Genomic DNA, 26,990 nt, shown 5'->3' with positions numbered 1-26,990 from the left:
GTCGATTAATTGAAGTATTGATTATGATCCCTATAACCTTATACTTCAAATTTAATTAAACCCCGTATACTTGTAATTAATTACACATATATAGCATCACGTAATAACCGATTATTTTCTTTCTGTTTGCAGGTATGTACCCGGTTCAGTTGCTCAGCTTGCGTTGGCCGTGCGTAACAAGGAAAGAGGGTCTACCGATAGTAGTATATATAGTTTATCAGTCTACGGGACAAGGCACACACATAGCGTTCATCCATCCATCCGTATCCAAAGCGTCAATGTAACCCACACACACGCATGTGTCCCTTCAAACTTATATCGTAGAGTCTCGCCCGGTGAAACAATGACAGCGGAAATGCGAAGCTACTTCGCCACGCCGTAAACACTCGACCCTCCAATCATCTAAATTATTCCATAAGACACGAGAGAGAGAGAGAGAGAGAGAGAGAGAGAGAGAGAGAGAGAATGGGCAGAGACATAGAGAGATCCGCGTTTTACTGCTTCATAACCTCGGGAAAATCGGCCCGTTATGATTTTCGGGAGCTGGCCAGTGCGCTATTTTGACGAGAGGCGCCTTGGGTGGCCGTTCATGGATTACAGAAACAGAAATATGCTAGCTCGTAAAACGGGGAATCTACTCGCTCGTATTTGACTTTCTGCCTTTCTCTCTGTCTTGGCGTCTTGCTGCTCTAGATATGCTGCTGCGAGCGAGGAAAGACGATTCTATGATTTGTTTACAAGGGGCAACGAGTGTTGACGATTTCGTTTGCCAGACTTGCGTTTGATTGCAGCATGGCGTTTCATCTGCCGGGATTATTTCCGTTCGTTGCGCGCTTTACAGCTGATTACTTTACACTCAAGTCGATATTATCAGTTATTTTAATAGACAAGACCTTGAGAGGCAAAACTGCAATTTGTTCGTCAAGAGTCATCTAATGCTTGCTAATATTGCCTGCAATTTCCTCCGGGTAGGTATAATCAAATCGCAACATTGTTGTAAAAATGCTTGTATTCTCAAATATAACACAACGGAAATACGAATAGCAAGTATGGTCAGCTCTCGCGTCGCAAATTTCTTTTACTGCCAATCACCGAGAGAGACGAGTTCGCGTCGACAGGTCGGACAATGAGAGTAGGCGGCTTTAGGGGATGGCCGCCCCTATGCACCTGTCAATTTTGCAAAATAACGTCCCTGGTAAATGCTTATACAACCACGGCGACGGCGTCGGCGGCGACTCTCGAATGACGTCGGTAAATCACGAGAAAGACGCACCGAGGCCCGGGTGACACGCCTCGGCCATAAACGACGCGCGAGCACACGGCCGACAATGAGATTTTCGGCGCGGAGCTCGCGCGAAATTGATCCGAGACACGCGAAGGGTTTTATTGCGGTAAGCCGACTTTTTCTGTTCTTCGGGAAAGCCGATTTTTATTATTTTTAATTTCCACCACCCGACGTTTATTGCGCTGAACGGATGAAGTGTATTATCAATTTCGCGAACAAACTTCGTGCGCGCGTCAATATATTTGTTTTTCTGATTTAAAAATTCGCGCCGAAAATAGCGGACGCCCGCGCCGATGCAAAGATAACACGGAGATGCAACAACAAGTGCGTGCAGCTGCGAGTTTAGAAAAGAATGCGGGAATGCGATTTCTTCGACCGAATTATGGCCGCGCGGGAAAAGGGGGATTGCGATATTTCTGGAAGACCGAGTTTGCGCTGACGATTATAATCTCTCCCTCGCTGTGTGTTTCACGCCGTCAGTCAACACGACGCGCTCGGCGCGAGATACGACTGTTTTCCTACACGCGTTGCTCTATTGTGAGACTATTCTCGCGCTCGTTGGGTAAATAATGTTTCCGTTTTTATTATACTTTCGTTAGTAATACTTCGTATCGTAACGACGTCTAAATCGTAATTTGGACGTCGTTCGTTGAAGGTAATATATCAAGGACCAAATCGTCATGAGCTCGAAGCAGCTAAAAAAGAAAGAACACGTAAAAAGCCGCATATAACAAGGCAGTAGGCGTACACTCCAGCAGACTTTATCTAAATGTTAATAAGGCCCGTTATTTTATCGGGCGCGCTTCTTCTCTCCCCGCGCTCGCGCAAAGATCATAACCCCGCTTATAAATGTATACACGAAACTCGCGAGGGCGAGACGGCAACAGGCGCCGAATAAAAAGCGCCGCGAGCGCTTAAAAATGTATAATAGCGCGCGGGCGCGGAGAGAGCAAAAGTCCGCGAGGCGCCGTCTCTTTATTTCTCCATTATTCAAATATAAATGTAAATGTTTGATACAAACGGATAGAGAGAGAGAGAAAGAGAAGCGAACGAGAGAATTCAATTGTTCAGCCCGAGAGAGCAGCAGATGAAGAGAAGAGCCTGAAACGCTACGGGAAATTAGTTTATACAAGAAGCGCGCGGCGGGACGAGAAGAAAAAATGGGGAGAAGTGTACGGGATGGAATGGAAAATCCTTATTGCGGTGGTGAGAGTATAGTCGTCGTGTAATCGGCCGACGAAACGACGGAATTAAGAAGTTTCCTGCTCGCTTCAACTTTCTTTCTGCGCTTCTGCGACACGGGCTACATTACGTTTATGCTGATAGTTTTTACGATTGCAGCACGAGTGCTGGCAATTTTCTGATAACAAGCTTCAAGACTTTTCTCCCTTGATGTACACTATAGTTGTACAAAATAAAGTCGTTGCAATATTTTTTTTTGTCGAGGTATAACTGTGAAAAGAAAAAAAAAGAAAAATGATGTCAAAAAGGGAAACGTCATTCCCTCCAGAGATATGTACATCCCAAATAGCCGATGACAGCCTCTCCATCTCCAGCCGTTTCCCCAAAAGGAAAAAAACCACACACGCGCGCACACACGTATAGGGTCGCCATATCCGTAATATCGTCCAGATACAAACGTATATATACATTCTCGTATTTCCCCGGCATTGTTCGGCGCGCCCTTCTTCGCATTGTTGCAGCCGGGTGCATATGCGCTGATAGGCCCGTAATGCCGTCTCTAATTCCATGCTCCGCAGATGATTTGATTTCGGCATTAAGATAAAGCGTCCGTATACGAATGTGCATACGTCGATGCCACTACTGCTGTTGTTATGCGCGTATATTATATGTATACACACTGTACACCCTCGCCCCTGTACGATTTCATCCCTTTAATTCCGACGACTGGACAAGTTGCCTCGAACCCGATAGTGTTATACAGAGTGCGTGCAGTTGGACGTGATGGCTGTTCGGATTATTATTTTGGAAGGACGGGGTGAAGTGCATCGGAGGGATTTTTTAGTAGTCGGAATGTATTCATACGGGGTGTTTTTTTCATACACTCGTGAAACTTGGAGCATATGTGGTGAATGGGTTTTTTTTTTCATCTCGGCAGTGAAGATAGAGATCGAAGCTTTTAATATAAAAAAAAAAATACGAACACGAACGTGCTCGCGTTTAACCTTCACACTCGGCCTCATATGCATCTGGAGAAAAAATTCTCTCTTTATATCCGATAAACGGATACAGATTACCGAATGACCTACTGTGAATAATTACCCGCGATTCGAGAAGCCGAGATGCATCGAAAGCCTCGAGGTGCACATAAACGACTACATATAAATCGGTTCGCGCGATAGTGCAACGCAGCTCGACAGCAGCTCGCACGAAAAAAAAGAAACACCGCGCTCGATCTATCTGGAACGCGAAAAGACAATGGCCAAGTGCGCGGCAGTCTTGCGCTACGTGAAGCTTATGAGCGCATACGGCATGTATAACGGAGGAGAGGAAAATATGCAGACGGTGTTGATCTATCCGGTTCGATAGCGATCCGCCTGACGTTCAGACTGATCGACAAGGTGTGAAGGAATCCCGCGAGAAAAAATCGGGCGTCTCACGTACAAAAGTTCCGTATAGATATAGAGTTGTGTACGCAGAGAGTCAGAGGAAAGCACGCGTAGGCGAGTCTGACGAATCGGTCGCCTAATTCATCTCGATTGGTCGCCTCTGGGGCGCGAAAATCGGAGCCGGCCTTGACGGCCGCGTGCACGGCTTAACTCCGCGAAACAATCGCGTTACGCCTGGCTTATTGCCGAGTGAGCAATGCGCGCGCGTGGAAAGGTAATTATTATTTTTATTACATGCATATGTGCTGCACTCTATAACGGGAGAGATAATGTGAGTTTGATACTTGCTGTGTGTGCAGTATCGGACTGGTGAGTTGTTTTTGAGCGATTTTGCAATGCTGTAGGTCGGATATATCTCGTGCGTGGATAGCTGTGAGGAATAGATTGCTTCTTTTTTTTTTTATTTCGCTGCGTTGGGCAATAATTATTTACTCGAAATTGCGAGTGACGTAATCGCATGCGCGTGTGAATATAACGGTGTTTTGAAATTTTGCCTGGTCTTTTCTATTATGCAATGATCGTCTTACGTGTCGTGTTCGACAAATCTATTATCGTCTTTATCTCAATTTTGAATTAAAAAAAATATAAATCGTGTTAAAAGGAAAGGAAAACGATCTAGCTTTAAAGCCCAGAAGCTGAGAAAAGTATAGGCGCTAAGTATAAGCCAGCAACTGAAACGAAACGAGGTCTCCTCACCCCAAGCTTCTTAAAGATCCTTTGGTCTGTCGGCCGACAGGCTTTTGTAGCTGGCTCGAGTGTACAAACATATCATAAGCGCACCTACGCATAGTCGGCATGGTCAGCTTGACCGCAAAGGTATCGGGGTCCAACCGCAGACCAACGTGTGTCCTGCATTGCTCGCTTTGTATTTACAGCACCGATATGTGCGGTGCCGCTTCTCTATTTGTAGTAGTGTCTCATCGTACGCGTGTGTCACGTTTCGAGCATTAAAGCGACGATATTCAAAAAGTCGATTTAATATCGCCCTCCAGAGAGAGAGAGAGAGAGAGAGATACGATAACACCCTGAGTCGATAATCGGCTACATATTTTTCGAAAACGATGATAACATAAAACGAAAGTTCGGCATCGAAGTGGAACTCACGGTCGGGAGAGACGGAGCGAAGTCGAAGCGTCAGCTCTCTCCGTACGAAGTGGTATTAGGGAAAACAAGGGGGAGTCGCCGAATTATATAGTCGAAGGAGTCGAAGAGAAGGAAAGTTACGCGCCGCCGAGCTTTTATCGCCCTTGGAAATCATATTTAAAAGCACGTTTTGCCTCGGATGTAATTAGTGATTCACCCCTCCGTCTTTCCTCCATTTGTCAAATATTTCCGAGCTTTCGTACGGAATCGAGTGAATTATATAAGCGAATATCCGGTTCATACACACGCATGCGTACAGGAGAGAAATCGAAAGTTGAGGAATAATCAAGAGGAAAGCCGAGTAAACGAGTCGCCGAGGTGTTTGCACACGTGTAATCCCAGGCAATCTCGGCAGAGGAGCTGAGAACGTGTGTATATCTCTCAGACGAACGCCGGCGCGTAATCCTGCCAATTTGGACCGCTCGCTGCTCGCGGGATTACCTCTTATATACACCAGCAAAGGATGTGTTCCATCTTTTGCTTTCCGCGTCTTCGATTTGAAAATTTCTAAATTGAAGATGCCAACGTGCCGTCTGTACACACACTCGACGATGAATCAATCTCCCTTCACGAAGAAATATACCTATACTAGAATTAGCGCAATGTATATAAAAATAATAATAATAACGTCGCTCGAATTTCGTTGAAAAAAGCAATCGTAAAATCTCTCGAATCCCGTTAATTTATGAACAATAAAACTCCATCAGCCCTTTTATTACCCAGCACCACCGAAAGCCCGAGTGTGTCCCTTCCGAACAATCGCATCCCGATCGCCGCGGACAGTTGGACAGTGTGTGCCGTGTACGTTCTGCTCACTCGGTGGCGGCTCGTTTGTCCGTCTGCGCTCGTAAAAGCAACGCACGCAATGCTCGCGCCTCTCTCTCTTCTGTATGTGTGTTTTCATTTATTTATTCCACGCGCTCGGGGCCCTCGTAAAAAGCTGCGCGGATTTATCGTGGAAATATTGAAATGAGAGAGGGAGGGGCGGAGAGGGGGAGGTTTCTTTGCAGGAGCTTTACGAGTGCATTTCACGCGCGTTTCGATTTAACGGTTATCGAGAGACAAAACGGTTCGAGTGTACGGGAGTGAGGGAGGATTGATTGCAATTTTCGAGATAAATCTTTACGATTCTTTCGTGCCTGGGGTTACTTAGCGTAGATTTTTTCAAAGTTACTTCTTTCCTGTGCGATGAAAATTTTAAAGTACTGCAGTAATTGCCTTTTACTGCTCATTGTGCGGTTGCGATTACGAGAATATAAGTTGAAAGTAATAAGTTTTATTTCGCAGAACAAGTTCTCTAATTAAATTATATACGACACAAATCCATCCGCTTCAGCTCAGCGGTGTAATCGCCGGCATTGGAAGCTCCGGAACAGTCTCAGGCAATAAAAAGCATATATACATGTACACTGCAGCCGCTTTTATTGCCGCAAAAGGATACATTTTAAACGCCGCGTGCATATCATGCATTTTCTCTCTCCTCTCTCAGGAAATTTATGACGAGGCAACAATAAGAACTCGCATTGTTTTCTCTCCCGTATTTTTTTTTTGCGCATACGATCGTATATTTTTCCGTTCGCGAGTGCAGTTCTGCAACACGCGAACATCGAAATGATACACTCGGCGCGGTATGCATCTATCATCGTATTTTACAGTCTTCGCGTTCGCGCGGACTGACAATAAACATCAAAGCAGATCGAGGGGGGCGATTATATTTGCGAGCGCGCGAGAATGCGGGGCACCTGTTAATTAGGAGAGGCGCCAGGAGGAGTACATGCATATACCAGGAAACGGTGAAACGGCTTCGCTTTTTCGACTCCCGCATTCTTAATTTTTTTTTTTTCGAAAAACTATCTTATAGACAAATTAAGATTCGCTTTTATAAATAAAGTACATCAGGCTGATGAAAGTGATACTTATATCCATCGTTCAATTGTGGAAACTCACGCGCTCGCGTCTTCGTGACTGTAATGATCTCTTAATTAAGAGCCAAAGCGCATTACGGCTGCAGTCGGACTCGGCGGCTTTATTTCCGGGGGAACGGCCCGATCGGCGGGAGGAATAATTGGAGAATCGCGCGCACGCGCATATCCATCCTACTATAGGCTGCCGCGCGAGATCGCTTATCTCTCGAGTGCAGCCGACGAGTATATAGCTGTTGGTAGCGACAGAGAAGAGAGCCGAGAACGAGAAATTATAATTAAATGTCTGCTCGCAGCTGCGTGCGATGGTTTATGCGCGTGTGACGCCTATCAGCGAGAGCTTGCGCGAATCGAGGATTCAATGTGCCGTTGTATATGTACGGGCTCTTTGAGAACTTAATTTAGTTAGATGGGAAGGATGCTGGTTCCGATTCGAGTATAACGCGTATATGATTAGGAATTATTTTATGGTTCGATTTGCGGCGTTACAAGATAATTGCGATCGCTGGTGTATGTACAGCGGAATAATCGTTTTTTTTTCTCAGCCTGACGATGCTGACGATCAGTGATCTATTGTTATTCTCTTTATTCGATCGTTAATTAGGTGCTCGATAATTAGAATTTTTTCGCGATATCCCATTGTTCTATTCTACTCATTGTTGCGCACGAATTTTCTTTTTACATTCGAGACCTTCCGTCGATTATTATTGCACTCAACTATAGACTACATCATCTCGTGATCAGAATCACTCAAATACGAGAAAATCGATTACATCTAAAAAAGCTTCTCTTCGTTCTCACTATGTATGATATAGAACTCCAAAAATACACTCCCCTCCATCATCTCTTTACACGTATACCGAGATGGACTTCTCTCGGCATATCTCTCGGAATCAGTCGTGTGCGGGAAGCTTTCCGATTACACACACCTAACTCCTTCTCTCTCACTCTGCTGCGTGCCGGAGTTTTTTATTTTCATTTTATTCCAGCTCTCAAGCGCGGCGTCGAGTGTAATATCGCGTGCCCGTCTACACTTTTTTACCGGCGCCGCGTGTATGTGTGTATACATTTCGCGGCTGCGGACGATTGAGATATCGTTTATTTCCTCTCTTTCTCCGGAATGAATCAGAAAGAGAGAGAGAGAGAGAGAGAGAGAGAGAGAGAGAGAGAGAGAGAGAGAGGGTCAGTACGGAAATTGGGGAAATGGGAAGAGATGCAATTTCCTTTAATGGCTTTGCTTCTAATAGAAAAATTGTTATGGGAATCGCTCGTCTCTTTGAATTATGTGGATGCGTGATGCGTGGAATTCTTTGCAGGAAAATTTTTTTTGTAGTAAAGATCTGATCAAACATTATACCGCAAACATGATGATCCTCCATGTTTAGTGACCGAATAAAAATTATAATAATCAACTCACTGTTCAATCAAATTTTAATCGCGATAAAACCATCGAGCGTTATATCCTCGCGAAATTACGCATTCGCTCGCTCTACTCTGATTCAGCTCCGAAACTCGAGCTGCGGCGACGACGCTGCATTAATAAATAAACTGAAGCCGCAGGAGGAAGCACCGCGTAAAAATTAAAATTAGCCATCGCGCGGCGGCGAAGCCACCCCAGCGAAATATTATGCAAAGCTGCACGAGAGCAATAAAAATAACATATTGCGCGAGCGAGAAGAGGCGTAAGTTTTAATCCAATATTACCCGAAGAGAGATAAGTCTCTCTCCCTTATACGTCTTTCTTTCCTCTTCGCGAAAGAGAGTGAGACGAGATTTCTTTTGTGCACGCCACATTCCCCCCTTTCCCTTTGCATTGTGCTTATTAGAAAATATTCCTTCCGTCTACTACTACAGTCGGGTAAAAGGGGGGAGCCGGATAGCTGCCGGCTGCTTCTTTGGGTCGTCGGTTTTTCCTTCTTCTTTTTCTCTTTTTTATAGTTGTGTACGAAGCGTATAGAGTGGGAGCTGAGTACGAAGGACTCGTCGGGGAGCGAAAGCGATGAAATCGCATCTTTCACGCTCGTTGCACTTTCTTCCTATTTTCTGTACACTTATCTCGCGGCGCGCGCGACCTCTTGGGGAAGGGTGAGGTTCTCGCTTTTTATTTCCTTGCGCCTTTCGAGAGACTTATACTTACTTACTTACGCTTAGAGTTCGACGCGCGACTTTGCGTATTATTTCGAGATTTGGATGAACCTCAGAGTGAGATGACTAATTTATTCGAGACTGTGTTGTCGGATGAAAATTCTAAATAAAATTATTTCGAAAAAAGGCACAAAAAGATCACAGTGTAAAAACTTATATATAAAAGAGAAAAAAATCCCAAGCTGAACCGAAAAATTTGTCATACTCGATAAACACCACAAGCAATATAACTCTGATTTCAAGTCCGTAACACCCAACAGACGCGTGTGCACGATCGTCAATAAAATAAAAAAGGCGATCGAGCGTCCGCGTTCGGAAAAAGGGGCCGATATACCTTTCCGTTCGATCCGTGAAATCGGACAAATCCAATATCTGAGACGCACAGGGTCAGTCGCGTATCTACATCGAAGAGAAAAGGATATAAAGCCGCGTCGTAAAAATTTATAATTTGGAAAATATAGTCCGGCCGGTTGGGCACTGCGCGGCAATCAAGTTTATAAAGCGGGAAATCGAAGTCGATCTTTTTTCTCTCTTTGCTCTGCTTTTCTCTCTCTTATACTACTGTAGGTGCGTCATTTCTATAGTATAGATGTAGGGAGTGACGATAATGGCGCGAGACTCTTGACGAAAATTGAAGTCGTTGTTATGACGCGAATTGCAGGCGACCAAGCTTTGCGAAGGGGCCAGATAACGCGTGGGGGGATAAAAGAAGGGCTGAAAAGTACACTCGAAAGTTTCCCCGCTTCTGTTCTATACACAATTTTTTTTTCGCCTATGTGATATCGCGAGCTTATCAGAGTAATGCACAATCAGCCGAGAGTACACGCGGGCAATCAAGAATTTCGAAGCTTCTCCTTCGGGGACGCAAAAAGTAGAAGAAGAAGAATGAAGAAGAAGCAAAAAACGCAACCTCGCGATCGCTGAAACGGCAATCTTAGTTAAACGTCCGGTCTCTCTCTCTCTCTCTCTCTCTCTCTCTCTCGCGCGCTCTCTTGCTCTTCTTTTTTTCTTCCGCTCGACTGCCGCGCTCTCCTTGCACACACACGTACACACGGCTTATACGCTCGCGGTAACATAATAAACATGCGCTCCCTTCATTCGCCTCCGATCGATAAGTGCTCCACATTCCCCGAGGAATGTGCAATTGCCTCGAGGGGGTTAATAGTCATGGCAGCGGACCGCTTATACACACGTGTACACGTGTACGTGTACGTGTGTCTCGGAGGGAAGAACGATTTTTCGGAGTCACCCGTTCTTTCCTTCTCTCTCTCTTCTCTCAGGAAAATTCACGTATCACTTGGGCAGATGTAGTAGCGCGACCTGACTCGACGAAACTCGCGTCGAATGAATGTTAAAAAAGCGAAGGGGATGGAAAGTATGCGTAAGGGTGAGGGGGACCGGACAGCCGATTTCGGACGGTGCCGGAAGGCCTTTTTACTCGGCGAATGATTCGAAAAGATGCGGTCCGTTTGGTATGGCTTTGATGCTTCAGTGGATTCGAGAACGATTTTTTATCGGCGGGCTTTGCCTGCATTTTCAACAACACGCACTGTTTTATTCAGGCGTATAGTTTTTTAAATTAAAAAAACGTTCAGTTGGGAATGCAATGAATCATCGAGATTCCTCTTGGTTGAGTGTAACGTGCTTCGCGCGAAATGTTTGCTCGCGGAAGACGGTAGCGCACAGGATGTTGTTTCAGCGCGGATAATGTCAAGATTCATAAATTTCGCGTTGCCGCATTCCAGAAAAGGCACGTGATATTTGCATACTCAACGCGCGCATAGCCAAAATGTCCTTGAGTCTGCAGCGTTCCAACAATCGATTATAATTTTGCAAAATCGCGTCACAATAGTCGCATCGATAATATAGGCATAGACATTCATACCAGCTCCTAAATCAACGTCCGTACAGCAATTTCCTCCGCTCCAACAATCAAAGCCGTATCAATCGCTATATAAGTCGTTAATATTCCCATCGTTGCACCCACGCGCATGAAAGCCGAACATCGAGATCTTTAACAATCGCATCGGGGCTCACAATACATACATTCAGCTCTTGCTCGCGCGCGCACATACATCATACACATAGCTGCACGAGCTTATCGCAGCAGCAGCAGAGTATACGTGTAGCGAGAATGACGTTTTCGAGTGCATAGCATCAGGCGCAAAGTAACGCAATCACGTATACATACATACGCGCCCTGAGCGATAGATTTGGGCAGCGAGCGCGGACGAAAACGGGGTTGCCGCACCCCTTCCAAGTGTGCTACTGCCACTACCCTCTCTCTCTGTATGTGCTGCGCTGCACACCCTCGGCATCTCTCTCTCACTCGCTCGAGCCATTAATAATATACCCATATTGGACACAATTCACCTTGAAATTAACCGGCAGCCGATTGGTAAGCCCGGGCAAATTGACTTCGAAATTGACAATTTATGAGTCCTCTCTCTCGCGCGCGCTCTGCACCCTTGTTCTTCTACCAACCCCCTCTCTCTCTCGCTCCCAATTTCTGCAGTGGCAAATGACGAGAAATAAAAGGTAGCATAACGAACGCGCGCGGGCGCGGGATAAAAAAATTTGTGTGTGTAAAAATGCGGCTTGTGTCGTTGCCGAGGACGTAAAATCGATACCGACAGGACGTGCTGCCACACTGCTACTGCCTACGGTTCTTTATGGCCAATCAATGGAAATTTGCATAGGCACATCGCGCGCTCGCGCGACGGGACTTTTCTCCGCTGCAAAATGCAACAAACGACGTATACACGAGCACGCGGTGTGTTTTTTTATTCGGAGATAATGATGCGCGGGACGCGCGCGAATATGGAGAAAAATGGGAGAAATGAGCTTTCCCGTGCGCGAGCTTCGCGAGATTGACTATTGATTTTGAGTTTTTGCAGCTGCTGCGCGAGAGAGTTTCGCGATATTGAGTTCTGAATTATTTAACGTTTGAATATTATTCTTTTTCATTTTTCACAAGTTTTTTTATACAGCGTGTAACTAACTAATTATGCAGCGAGCTCGCAATTAATCCACTCCTTACGAAAGCCCACTGCGTAATTACAAGACGATGACTACCATCTCGCAATAACTCCGAGCGTAGGCAAAAAGCACGTGCTCAAAACGTCACACATCCCGACGATTTCGATGGGCAGAACAGATATATAGAATCGCGCGAGCGCGAAGAGCGTTAAACGGTGCAGCGCTCGGCGGAGCTAAATCCCGGGTACATAAATCAACGGGTCCGTGCTAGTGCGGAACGCGCGCGCGAGCAGCGCGTGTTGTGTACGCGGCGAGGAAGAGAGAAGCTGAAAAAAAGGAGAAGAAACGAAAGCGAGGAGTAAGATGCAGAGACAGATTAGGAGGAGCTGGAAAAGAAAGAGGCGCCCTCGGATTGTACCTGTACGCGTGTGCGATGTTGGGAGGAAGTGAAGGTTGGAAATGAGACGTCTTAAACGTTTGCGAATGAAAAGAGTTACTATTGTTGCTGCGTTTTTATAACGGCTTTTGGAATAATCATTAAATTTTTTAGATACGACCATGGACTGTTGGAACGTTTTTTAAAAATCAATTTTCTATGAGCACGGTGGAAAAGGAAAAAAAATAACACTTGTTATCATATTATACATTTATGCACAATTCATAACTCCATTCTTCCTCCTCCTCCTATTCAACCCATCATCATTTTATCAATCACCGCGGCGCATCTGCAATATATACCGGCAAAAGTTCCGCGAGCTAAAACAGCAAGAAAAACCAAAACTGGAAAGCAAAATACTGGCGCGCAGTGCACACAGCCGCAACCGCACACAGGCAGCAGAGAAAAAGACTTAGAAAAGAGATCCCCGATCACGATATACAAAGTTAAGTAGATGAGCAGAGTCGGTGTGATTTATAGCGAGTACCTTAATTGTCTTAATTACGGGAGACCGCTTCCGTGGAAAGCCGCAGCCGCCGCAGGCCGCAATAGTATAATCGGCTCGAGCATTCGTATCTCTCTCTCCCTCTCTTTCTGCAGAGCTCCTGCTCGCGCTCACATCTGATTACACGTTGGGACGGCGAAATAAAGGAACGCGAGCATCTGAGCGCGAGCTCGGACTATTATAGTCGCTAGGAGAGCTCGCTTGATATGCGTATACGGCTCGGGCTTTCGCGCATAGATTTTATAAAAGCAGCATTAATATGGAAATGGTCGCCAGTGCGTTTGTTATTTATGAGGAGAACTCTTTTTGCAGGTAATAACACTTACATCTAAACGTACAAATGTATATATCAACGGGTGCAGCAATTTGTTCGCGAACGCATAAAGCACGCGGGCAACCAGTCGCGGCGTTGAAAGAAATTAATTTTTCAGACAAATGATTCGCTGTACAGCAGCTTATTATTTATTTTTCCAGCGGATTGAAACGCGCTGGGAGAGTCCGCATTGTAATTGCTTTATTTCTTAGAGTGTACACGCGCTTTTGAATTTTTAATCCGGCTGATTAATCAATTAGCGCTCGCTCACGTGCGGTACTACCTAGTAAACACTATTTTTAATTCAGACCCGGCGAACTTTCTCCTAAATTGATAATTAACGCACAGAGTCTGCTGCTGTAATTAAATCCATTAGAATATCGAAAATCGCGGCGGCGAAATTGCGCGGGATCCTCTGAAAACGGTCGCTGAAAAATCGTCGAAACGAAAGTTTTCTCATGCAAAACCGAGAGATAGTCCACGCGCGCGCTCGATTAATTAATCAATCGAACCTCCCGCGAATGGAAGCGCGGCTAATTACACCAGAAATCGCTACTTTCGCACGCTTCTCTATCTCTTACGGGCGCGCGAAACACCGTTTGATCTCCTGGCTCGGAAAAATGCTCGACTCGCACGCTCTCGTATTATGATACTTATAGGTGCGTGCAGATCGCGAGGTTTCTGTGAATGCGCCGCAGTGATCGATCGAGCCGCAGCTGAGCCGCACTTTAACATCGCGGCAGTTTTGAGGGAGATCCGATCGATCGATCGGCCGTTTAAGAACGCAATCATATACGCACGTTTATTACACACTGTGCGAGGAGTGTAATTCATCGCTCTGTGCTGCTGCGGATGAGCCGGGTCAAGAACTGCAGGCCGGCTGCGCGCATCGACTGTCTCTTCTGTTCTGCGAAGCGTTTTGTGAATGTCTTGAGAAATTACTACTTTGCGTTCTCCTGATGTTTATCTTGTTGAAGCGTAAGAGGGGGATAAATTGTTAGAAATCATCGTTCGCGAATATTTTGAAAACTCTTCGATTGTTCGCGTAGATTAATTTGTTTTGCAGTTAACAAGCGCTTTTTCGAAAATAAAAAACTCTCCAGCGATCCGATAACTTTCTACGTTCCTCCGTGCACACTTGTTCTCCAACAGCGCACACGTGTCGGCATATTCCGCCGCTTTCTCTCATTCCGCAGCAGCAACGGCGGCGGCGCGCGTCTGGCCGGTGCTGGCGGTCATTAAGGCGGAGAATCGCGCTGCAGCTGCTGCGCTGGCCCTACACACATAGCTATGTCCCCTGCTCTTCGCTCGCACGCGATTTTTACAGCTAATCCGCGAGTTATTGCGCCTGCGCGCGAGGGTTTCGAGAAATCTGCATACCGTTTCTAGAATTCTTTTCTGCCCGACGATGCTCTCTGTTCTTTTGTACGTACGAACGTTTTGAAACTTTCTCGTTTATTGAGAAACAATAATTTTTATACAGCGCGGTGTCTGATGTATAATCATTAATTTCCCAACGTAAACTCGTGATTGACGATTCATTCTCACTCAGCTCCGCGAAGAAAAACAATCCATTGTCAATGATCCTGGCGACTATAGTCTCTATCAAATTTACGATTACAGGCACAACCCCCTCGAAATTCCGCCTAGTTTTCCTCCGCAGTCTTTTAATGAACGCATTAAATCTCGGATGAAAACATTAACAATGCAAACAATTCCTCGCTCGCCGTGTACACACAATATCGCGTGGGACAAAGTCTCTCGTGCGCGGTTATCATTACACCGCCAAGGGAGAGAGAGAGAGAGAGAGAGAGAGAGAGAGAGAGAGAGAGAGAAAGAGAGAGAGAGAGAGAGAGAGAGAGAGAAACAAACGACTCGACGCCGCGAATAATTTTCAATAAAGGCACCGCGCGAACGCCTCGGGCCTTTTGCGCGGAGACGATTGTCTCATTCCAAAGTCGACGTGGGCGCCCCGAAGAGAGAGAAAGAGAGAGAGAGAGTATCGCCGTTGCGAAATGTGTACACGCGAATTTTCGCAAGCGATCTGGTTTTACACCCCGATGATGCTTGATAAGATCTGAGCGATATGTATACCTTTGCATGCAACTCGGCCGAGCGAGGAGTCATTTATTTCTGCCGCCAGTGTGCGTTAAATCGCCGCTGAATTATATATAGGAGTGTATTGCTTACGAAATTTGCTGTTGCGATGGATACATAGACTTATCTTCGCATTCGGTTGTGTAGAGTGAATTTCTATAGTATGTTAATCTGGATGATATATTCCAATTAAAAAATAAAACGCGCTCTATTGAACAAGACACTTTTCAAGGCGTGCACGGTTATAACGAAAAAAAAAAAAAGAAGCGGTTTGCTCGTCGTTATAATAATCTCTCTCGTTACGGATTTACGAGCGATAAATAACCGCATTGTCTGATTATCATTCCTCGCGCAAATCACTCGTTTGTCTTCGATCGAAAAGTGCGTAGGCCTCGAAAGAGAGAAAGAAGAGAGACGCGCGCAATAAATATCGAAGGCAAACAAGTGCGCATTATACAGGTACGCGTACGCTAAGCGTTTGAGTGTGTTCGTTGTTTTCGGTGTAACCCGAAGCTAAACGGTTTAAGAGATCAGCGCGCGGCGTTATAACCAACGAAAGGATGAGAAGAAGAAGGCGAAGAGGAATAACTGAGTCCTGTATGTGTGCGCTGTGGAAGGAATCGCGCGAGTCGAGCAGTGTCTTCGCGGCCGGGATATGTATATTCGGAGAGACGCCGCCGGGGACGAGAAACGGAACGGCTATATGCAAACCGGAGCACGAGGCGGTGAGGTGCGGATCGAAAGCGAAGCGGGGAGAGATTAAGAATAATGTAATTTTTCATTGCGAATGAGTACATGCGTTGATTGAGAAAAAAATTGTTTGTAATAAACGAATGAATTATAGAAATTTTGTTAAGATCACCGACACTTGAATCGTCGGAGATACGGTTGCGTGATTGAGTTGTAAACGAAAAAAGGCGTCAAGAGGCATCATGGCAGTTCGAAACGAAAGAAAGGAGTGGGAACGCGCGGCAGACAAGTGGAGTTCTCGCGCGGAATGGCCGGGGCGAAGAAGAGAGATGACGAAAGAAAGAAAGAAGCATCAGTTGCATGAAGGCTGACCGAGTCGGGATAAAAAATTGTACTCTTACAAATCAGTACTCACCGCTGAAGTTCTATCCAAAAAATTATCGTTACTTTCCTTTCCGAACCAAAATATTATTCCGATATCAATCCATTGTCCGCGGCCTCTTGTGTACAATAGCCCAAAAAACTCTCTCCCCCAAGGAAAAAAAACAAAGCAAAATACCGACATAATCCTCCAGTGAAAAGGAAAACTCATCCCAAGCGTATAACGCACATCGTTGCGAATCGGCATCAACAGAAGTTCCTCGAGCGAGTATATGTTATAGTGAAAACGAGGCCCTGCATGCAGTATCCAGGGGTCGATGATTTTCAGATGCGCTCTCCGCCGCATTCTTTTGTTGTGTAATAACGGGTCCCGGCTTCCTCGGGTTTTTGGCGCACGCGGCGCCCATAGCGCCATGAAAAATGAAGGAATCCTCCCAGGCGTCCTTCTATTCTCGCTCTCTTTCTCTCTCTCTCTTCGGTGTGTACCCCTTTGGACTTTGCCGACGAGCGAGAAGGAGAGTGTTCCGAGAGGCGTTAATTCGTTTATGTTCGATATTAATCATCCGCTGAGATTGCTCGTTACCCAGACTCTGTTAGATTAGCCAGTTTCGGTGATTATGACGGCGGTACATTTTTAACGCTCTCGTGTGCGTTATACGAGTGTTTTGAAATTATACATAAATTTGTTTCGTAAAGCGACACTTTTACGTTACATTTTTGTAGTCGTCGAAACGAGTAGTGAGATAATCAGCTAATAAATAATAAGCAGGCAGATGCGTAAACGCTTTTTTCTCCACTGAAAACACGAATTTCCACAAGTCATTCCGCGGGGTCCCTCTTTCTCGGAGCGTTCGCACGATCGACGCAGATTAACGGTGCAATGCATAGTAGTTTTAGAAATTATTCTTCTCACTTTAATGATCTTTCTGCCAGCTTTCTCGACTTCCAAAGACAATTTTTCATTTCTCTGACGCTCTATCGCGGTATCACTAATGTTTATCATCCTCCAGTGCTGAACAGTCGAGAAGGTATACGAGGCACAAAGATCCATGTGTAAAAAAAGCGCGAGCTCTGCATTCGAGAAAAGAAGCAACTCGCTCGACAAAATATGCAGAACTCGCGCTTGTACATCAAGTGCGCAGTATGATTTAGTAACGCATCGCTGTACGACGGCTATTACACGTAGGATTAGAGCTATGAGTGTTGTGTTGCCGCGACTCTCGGGGTAAATCGTTACCTCGATGACGGTTGTCTCTAACCACAGTAACTCTCTACCACTGTACAGCTCCAGGCCAGGGAGACCACCGAAGCGGGCCTCTGTCAGCCTGAGCCTCGCCGCTAGTCATTTGGCCGCCACGGCTGGCCATCACGCGCATCAACTCAAGAAGCATCGCCTGGACAATGGCGATTACTACGAGAACGGACATCTCGGTGAGTTTATATATTTATGCAATATTCATGCCCCCTCCTTTCCTTTTTCCACTTTCAGTACTTCAGTTGTCGTCGCTGTTTTCGTTAAAATATTTTCAGTGATTTCCCCTTTTATCCAGCTGCACACCATAATTTACCAAATGACAATCACTAAAATGTATAAACGACACCCATTTGATAATCCAAATAAATCGAAGGCCAAAGTTGCCCACCGGAGCAGAGAGCACAGTATACCTATCACCGGGCATCTCTCATCACAACGACGGGCAGCTCTAAGCGTAGTATGAAGCACAGTGTCGCGAGTCTCGTCTCAAGTTGCGATCGCGGAACATTAAACGCGGCCGGCGCAGTGCGCGCGAGTAATGTTTCGCGGTATGGTCACTGCAGCAGCACACCGGCAGTGCATATATACAGTTATACACGTACATGTCACAAACAGTGCATATACACACGCATACATATACGCACATAGGCACGACAGTAGCGTAACGCGATATCGTCCCCTCATAGCGCAATGCAGCCGCACACTTGATTACTGCCATCCGCGCAGCGGCGGCGGCGGCGGTGGTGGCGGCGGCGACGACGTGACCCCAGCAATCAATTAATTAGGGGAATCAAACGCACTTGGAGTGAGCAAATTAACTGCAACTGCGTTGCAGCTCAGCGGTGGCGGCGGCGCTTGTTTGGTTGCGGGCCCGAATTCCTGCGAGAATCCACGGTCAACAAATGCTACTGATGCAGTTGCTGCGTTGCACTGCACAGCGGTATAGCCGATTAATTGCCAAAATGTGCGCTCTGCTGAATTTTCCGAAAATATTATTACCGTTACAGACCAGTGCAGAGAGAGAGAGAGAGAGAGAGAGAGAGAGAGAGAGAGAGAGAGAGAGAGAGAGAGAGAGAGAGAGAGAGAGAGAGAGGGTCGTTCTCGAGTGGACGGCTGCAGCAGGTTTTTATTTATTCGGTCGTTGGGTGTGTATGCAGGTTTCGATTGCCCGTTGCACCGCCGGATGTTTGCTCTCCGAGTTTTCGGCTAAATTAAATGGATTTTAAATACGCAAAGCCCGATGACGATTGCTTCGGGTTTTTTTTTCTGTTGACTTTGCTGCCATTTTTCGAGTGCGTATAGGTCTGATTGAAATTTTCAAAGTTGCGACGCTCTGTAAATTTGATGAAAGTTAATTGCGAATATGAATTTTATTTTGAAATACACGAGCACGCAGTCTACTGTATGTACTCGTGATATATAATCTAACGTAATTTCCGCAGCGCATCACTGCAGAGCCGAAAATAAAAGTAAAAAATTACCGATAACCGAGCTGGCGACATGATCCCGCGGAAAAGTTAGCAATGTTCATTTATACTGCATCTCGTTCCAACGTCGTTATGAGCCCGGCTGTAATCGCGTTCGTTGGCAAACTAGCAGCAAACGAGTGGACTCTCTCTCACTCTCGGAAATTGTATAAGCAAATAATCACGGAGCGGTGCGCCAGCAATTTTACGGGCAAATACGCGCCGCCACCGCTGCCGCTGCCGTCGAATTAATGTGTGTACGAGTAGGGTCGTTCTGCTCACGGCATGTGGACCCAAATGCGCGCAGGGGTAAACGTCGAAACGGCCGGTTGGCTCCGGCCGATTAATTATACGGCCTGCCGGTAATTGTATAATTGTTTTACGATTGCCGAGCCGAGAGTCACGGTCGCGACTATGTGCGCGCAGCTGGATGTTTCGAGTGCCTTGGTTATGCTTTTTACGAATCTCAATTATTTTCATAAATACAGTGAATAAAGAAATCGATCGTCACCTAAAACTGCCGGAAAACAAGATATCAACCGCTCCCATTACTCATCGAAACACAGAGAATGTGCAGACGTGAAAAAGACGTGAGTACACGCGACCTGAAACCAATAGTCTTTCTCCCACATAAAGCCGATACAAAAAAAGAAACACACTCGATACTATGCTTTTAAGTAGATAAAGATGAAAAGCCCCTGATGAATCGATGCCGATTACGAGCCATTATAGGGACGTACCGCGATCGCTACAAGCACTGTAATCAGAGTTCGCTGCGCAATGCACAGACTGATGCGTCTGCGCAGGAAACACACGGGAATCCAAAAAGCCACCAGCAGTCGAGGGTGAGATCGAGAGCCGATGAAAGAAAAAAAGAGAGAGATGAATTGGGGCGAAGTATAGTTGTAAGCGATAACTCTGGGAAAGCGTTTACCTATCGGCGATGCACAGTTGTGGGGAATGGCGTGTAAGAGACTGTGTATTATAGGAAAAGGGGGACGCGCGTGTGTATACGTAGCGAGCTCGCGCGTGCTGCAGTGTACATAAGGGTATGGTCGTGTGTTTTTCGGTTTGTTTTTCTGGGCGCGGGATTACGATTGGGAAAAAACAAAAAGCTCTTATTTTTTAAAAACAATCGAATTATACGCATACGATTATTTCAATAAAACATACAGCGAGAATCGAACAAGATGAAGCACCCCCTATATTATTGTCAGTCCAGGGGCGATCGGGAACGTTATTTATTTTTCTCATCACTTTTAATTTCCCAAAGACAACTCAGATGACTATCGCTTTCCCATTGTTCGGCTCGCGTGTATCGACGGACTTTGGGATATGAACGTGCATTGTGCTGCAGCTCTCCATAGGTTGTTGCGAGCGTTATTGCTTTATTACACGCGCTTCCATATCAAGATCCGATCTCTCGCGGATACATACGTGTAAGAGCCTTGTCTGTATAGACAGAGAGAGAGTTAGGAGTCCTATTCGCTCGTTAATTGCATCGTGGGATATTGAATAAAGAGGAAAGTAGATCGAACGCTATAGCTGCTGCATCTCTACACGCGAATTCAGCTACACGATACTTTTTCCAACTTTTCTTGATCAATTGGGATACTTAAATTCGCGTTAATTAGATATACAGGTTATTTATGGCTCTTCGCGTATGCTGTAGCTCGCGCTTGTTTCCGAAATCTCGACTCTGGCATCATTTTTATGGCTGCACGGGGACGAATAAATTTCATGACTTTCGCGCGACAAACTGAGGAATACGTGTATACATCGGAGATCATTGTATCTACATTGTTCCCGCGAACAATACTGCGCGGCTGCGTAAAATAATTGTCTCGTAATTCACCCTCGATGACACGCGTACGCTCTTTTTTGCGGCGCTTTCATTTCTACTGTAGGCGGAAAACTAGAGCAGGAGCATATTTTTTCTAGAGGCCGCAATCGTTTACCTTTCCGACAGACACTTACCCTTTGCTCTCTACATAGCAGGTAAATGCATGTTTGGACAGCGTTAAATTGCGGCCGACTAGCGCGTGTTTTTGTTTTCACTGCGACGATGTGTTTCAATGAGCAGGCCAAACATTTAGTTTTGTCAGTCAATCAAGAGGTCTGCCGTACTATATACGGGTGTATAGGTAAGGGCGGACACGGTTTTGACGCGTCTTTTGTACGTTGCACGCGCGCGGTGCGGCATACCTTTTATCGGGGGTGTATACAGTATGGGGGAATTTTTCGGCCTTTGGGAAACGAGTTATTAGGCTCAGTTGTATAATTGCAGAAAACGAAGTGTAGAACCCTTTATAACAGGCTCTGCAGAACCCTTGAAACTCGCAATTGATCCAGAATCCTACCGAGTGAATGAGAAATAAATTCATCCCATTGTTTTCAACCTTGATTGAGCATGTCTTTCTCTCTCTACTCCGTTAGCATAAATAAAAATCCCGAGAAATCGAGAGCAAAGCATCTATACCCGAAGGATCATTAGATCGCGGAGATTTAATTATACCGGTCGTCGAGAGTAGGCACACAGTCTCTCTCGTGAAAATCACCTCGTATAAACGACATTAACAAAGTTAATAGAGGCGTCGGCAGCGACATAATCAGTCGGATGACAAATATAGCGCGACGATCGTTTAAAACGCGTCGTACAAAGTATTGCCTTTGTTTGTCGTCCGCTCGCTCGCTCGCAAGGCAATAAAGCCCGCGGATTTACTGCGTGAGCGTTAAATGCCTGGCTCGCGCGCGTTTCGTATAAAAATCGAACGAACGTACAGATATTAACGCGCGAAATGCCCAGCTGATTAAAAATACGCGTCGCATTTTATAGGACTCGCCCAAGAAAACGATAGAGTTTGTCCTTTGGTAATTAATGGCTTGTCTCTGCCTTATCAGACTTTCAAGCACGTCGTCAAATCGTAAGGAATCAATCATGCAAAAGCAAACAAATCTCAATTAACCAGTACGCACGCATACCCCATGGACAGAGAGACAGAGACTCTCCGAAGTCTATAAATAAATAAAACCGATTCCCATAGAGACAAGCGCGGAGAGTCGGTACGTTCCCACTCTCTCTCTCTCTCTCTCTCTCTCTCTCTCTCTCTCTCTCTCTCTCTCTCTCTCTCTCTCTCTCTCTCTGGTCGTTTCATTCGATTCCGCCGGCGTTGAATTATGCGCCCGTTCGCTCGTGTGGGCGGGTGGGTGGTGTTGCTGCGCGGCGCTCATAAAAGGATTGATTAACTGTTACCGGTCGTAGGTTACGCGGCTCCGACGCGACGTATTATACCGCGTCGTCCTGGCCAATGAAACCGTCGGCTAATTGTCCCTGCGACGTTTGTGTCTTCTGTCTTGTGCGTCTATTCGAGAAGATTCAAGTGTGCGTGCCGCCGAGGAAGTGGTGTGTGTTTTTTTCGATAACTCGTGTTATTGACGATTTTGCATATGAATGTCGAATCGCACTTTATATAATGTTTGAATATTGAAACTGGAATACAAATGCGACTAGACAATGAGCGAATCTGCGTGAGCTTGGACAAAGAAACAATAAAGAACGTATTCAAAACAACGACTCAGCCTCTCTCTCTCATCTTCTTCACGCAACTATATAATGCACATCCGAGGGCGTGGAGAGAGAGAGAGAGAGAGAGAGAGAGAGAGAGAGGACTACGCGCGGAGTTTCACTTATCTCTTTGTCAATTAGTCAGGGCGAGCCTGTCTTTTGCGATTCTTTCTCTCCTTTCGGGTCCACCTTCGCCGCGCGATTGTTACTCTCCGAGACTTTAACGAGGCGTCTGTCCGTTTATTTTCTTCCGTTCAAGCAACGCGCGTATGTATATACACACAATTCATCAAACGACGCGTTAACGCGACTTTTATTAATTGACAGTTTACAATATATTTTATCGCTCGTCGACGCCGGGAGAGCTCTAACAATGCTGTTCCTTGTTTGAGATAATTTAACGAGAGTTCGCCAAGTTTACGAAGTCAAAAAAAAAGAAAGAAATACCCTCACGATTCCGGCCAAGTTCACACAAGCATATATACCAGCCGCAAACGGACACCCGAACCGCGCGTAATTAGACCGGATGAATAACACGCGGCCGGGTATAAACAGGCGGATTTTGGGGTAAATATCGCACGCGAATCCGCTTGAAAATGCGAAAATCAACCCTGAATTATTCTCCCTCGCGCTCGGAATTTTCGCCGCCCTGCGGTCGGTTTACGCCCTGGGAATTCGCACGCGCGTATAACAATACTACACGCACACACTCCGGCTGTCCGCAGTTTGCAGAGGAGAGCTTCTCTGCGGTCTACGGCATTGTCCGCTTGTTTTGGGATATGTGCGTGGCGGAGTGTTAAATCGGGGCTGCTTAAGCAGTCCTTTTTTGGATGAGTTGCGTATCATAGAGAAGAGCTTGCGGAGGTTATAATTAGTCGAATAGTTCGTGCCGAGTTTTCGGGTTCGCGTGCAAAGCTTAATTGAAGTGTGATTTCAGTAATTAGGTATATTCAATTTTATCATACCATTATAGTTAATGAAATCACGAAATTTTAATAGTAAAATTTTACTTACTCGATTTACGATCGCATGTCACACGCGTTACCGCGTAATAACAATCCGTAAACGCAGCGTCAGCTCGATGAAGACGTTACAAGCATGATTACAGACTTTCTCTCTCTTTCTCGCATTCATGACTGATGAAGATATGATGAAATTTCGCAAGATGAAGTAAAATTAATATACATAAATTAAACCACGCACACTCGCATATTCCATCAGCACGCGCGTAAACACTCGGCAAGTAATAACGCGGCAAACGAAGGCAAGCTGCAGGACAGTAGCAAAAAGCGCGCGTGCGTTTCAATCAAGCTCCGGCTGCGTAAATCAGAGCCATTGCAGGAATATACGACGCCGATTAAAGCGCGAGCGCGTCGAAGAAAAAAGAAACGCGTTCTCTCCCCTCGTACGTAATTATAACACCAGATAAGGGCAGCTGGTGCCGCGAAGTGCCGACTTCTGAAAATCGCGCAAGAGAGAGAGAGAGAGAGAGAGGGTGCGAGACTCTGAGCTTTTTTGCAGCCCTGTTGTGTACCGTCGTTTTTCTCGTGCTGCTCCTCATCAGTTGCAATCAAGGTTTAGTGTGTCGGCCTGACGCGCCGCTTGATTGTTTTTACGAGAGTTGAGAGAGAGCCACAGCTGAAATAAAGAACAGAATGAGCGCGAGCGGAGTCGCTGTGTATAGTGGTCTCTCCTTCTCTCGTGTACATTAAACCTCTTCATTTCGGTAACAGTGTTATGGTTTTACGGCTTGGCCACCGTAAATCAGGCGATCGTACTTAACTTTTTAGGATTTTCGCGCTTTTTATATTGAGCTTCTTTCGTTATTTGTGTTTTAGCTGTCTTCGCGTCTACAAGTACATTGAGGGATTAAAAATTGAACTATGCGGCATCACAGTTTTTGCTTATTTCTCGTTTATACAATAACAAACACTCGCGACGACTTTTTCATCAGCAGCGCTGAATGAAGACATCAAAGAAGAGAGAGAGAAAAAGATCGTTTTCGCGGCGATTCTCGGAAAACTGACGAGCTTAAGGCTTGCGATTCGTTCGAGTTCACAGCTGATCTCGTCAGTTGTGGACATATAGGCGGATTCGATTCCGCGAAGCGTCCGGATTCGCGCTTAATAAGAGCCAAGAATACTTGTAAGAAGTAACGAGTTGTACGATCTGCACGAAACGAGGATCAGCAGATATGGTTTTTACCGTTGTTTGCGGTTGTCTGTCAGTTTGATCATGGATTTTAATTGTTTGTTTATCCAACTGATATTCACATCATACAGGATTGTCAAAGAGGAACAAAAATGTAAAGTAGGAAAAAAGGGCAATATACATCGTACACTTTTATGAAGCTTTGACTCATACCCCGAGTGCACTCGCGAGTCGAGAAAAAACGAGCAGAAAGAATATTTTCGTCCCCTCGTCGACGACGATTTACTCGTTAGCGCTGGGACCGCAAACCACTCAATTAACTTTTGTGAATCGCGGCTGGTAGTGGTACACTGGCTTTGTGTACAGTTTGTGTGCCCATATATATTATATACAAACAAGACGGATATTGTAAAATACAGTATAGAAATCAAAAGTTTTTTATTTCACCAAAGTAAAAAAAACATTCCTAACCGTGGCTGCTGCACTAACGAAAATCCCAGTCAATTAACAAGTCTGATACGGCCTATAAACCGCGACACCTAAAGCTCGGTAAAAGTACCTCTAAAAACGCCGCGACGGCGAGCCGTTAAAACAAAAAAAAAGCGAGAAAGCGAGCCCGAAGAAAAATCACCGCAGAGAGCTTGAGACATTTTAATTTAGTACACCCTGTATATATAGCTACTTACATCAGTAACTAAAATCACTGGGAAAATGCATCTTCGTAGCGGAAGTTGTGAACGCACATACAAATAGGAAGCGGCTGCAATATTGCGCTGTGCGGCGAGAAAAACACTGTAAAATAGAGGACAAAATAAAGGAGGGATACCCATATACATGTATACACAGGAAACACAAAGGAGGGTAGAAAAGCTGCGTCTTTATGCGAATACACGCTCTTTATTTTAATTACCGCATAAAACGATAAACAATGGCCGAGAGCGCGTATGTACCGGAGAGAGAGAGAGAGAGAGAGAGAGAGAGAGAGAGAGAGAGAGAGAGAGCACATCAACTGTGTGTATGTGCGTATGTACCTAAACGCGAGGGCCTCTCTAAATCGCTCAGAGCAGTCAGACTCATATGGCGCATCATAAGACATAAAGCCGCGTCGAGCCGTAAAAAGCGGCCCTTCCAGCAACTAAGTACGACGCGCTGCGCGCCGGGACAGTACGCGGTATAATGCTGCGCGCTCGCGAATAAATGTCCGGCCGTTAAAACTCTCGGCGCGAGCCGCCTGTGTGCGTGCGGTACGTGTATTATTGCGTTTTCGCGAGGGTTTGATTGATAAATTTGTTGCCGTCTATTATAAATACGATGAAACATCGACGATGCGTTTGTTTTTACTTGGCTCGAATAATATTGAGGCGCGTTCAAAGACGAGATCGATCACAACGAATATACCTCGGAAGCGAGCTATATCTTCTTTCAAAATAAAAAAAACAACACGCTTCACGCATGACTAGGCTCACGAATCCACGCGAGATATAGTTGATCGATATAAAGGAAGCATCAATGGAAGACCGAGAAACAGTCAGTCGGACTGCATCAACCTACTCCGTATCTCCGCAGTGGATAGTAAGAAGAAAAAAAAGGCGCAGAAGCAGAGCTCGCCGCACGGAGAAAGATCCTTGGGCATTGTGCGATAAAGGAAACCGGTACGTCGCCGCCGAGACTCACTGTGAAATCCGTCTGTCAGCGCTTCTCTCTCTCGCTCTCTCCTTCGCGCCGCCGCCGTCGTCGTGTGTATACCTGCGCGCCTTACTGGGATCAGCCAATCGGAAGATATTAATATAACAAAATATATATAATGGCCCGAGTATACACCGCGCCACAATGCCATGTTTATGCAGCGGATTAGCTGTGCTCTCTCTCGTTCTGTGTTGCTGTTGCAGCGAGAAAAGATCATTTTTGCCCTCTCCGCGCCGCGCGGCGCACGGATCATTTACAATAAATCGCAGTTTCGTGGTGTAGCGGATGACGGAGGGGGGAAAAAGATTGTAGTAGAATATAGTATCCTTTCCGGTTTTGCC

At 45.7% G+C, this 26,990-nt stretch overlaps 1 protein-coding gene across 4 annotated transcripts in view; it reads left to right on the top strand.

Moving 5' to 3' along the window:
* The window catches only part of LOC100677798 (dachshund homolog 2), a 218,506-nt gene that overhangs the window by 72,560 nt on the left and 118,956 nt on the right, over positions 1 to 26,990 (top strand). For 3 of the 4 annotated variants that reach the window (XM_016982883.3, XM_016982881.3, XM_016982880.3), the window contains exon 2: positions 17,812 to 17,957. In XM_016982883.3, the coding sequence (XP_016838372.2) occupies positions 17,812 to 17,957 (146 nt within the window). The remainder of the gene's footprint in view (positions 1 to 17,811; positions 17,958 to 26,990) is intronic. The other variant, XM_016982882.2, reaches the window with a different exon arrangement.

This window comes from Nasonia vitripennis, chromosome 2 (genome assembly GCF_009193385.2).
Source record: "Nasonia vitripennis strain AsymCx chromosome 2, Nvit_psr_1.1, whole genome shotgun sequence".
In the NCBI taxonomy this organism is placed as follows: domain Eukaryota; kingdom Metazoa; phylum Arthropoda; class Insecta; order Hymenoptera; family Pteromalidae; genus Nasonia; species Nasonia vitripennis.
The sequence above is the reverse complement of the archived record's forward strand: the minus strand, read 5'-3'. Positions and strand labels throughout refer to the sequence as shown.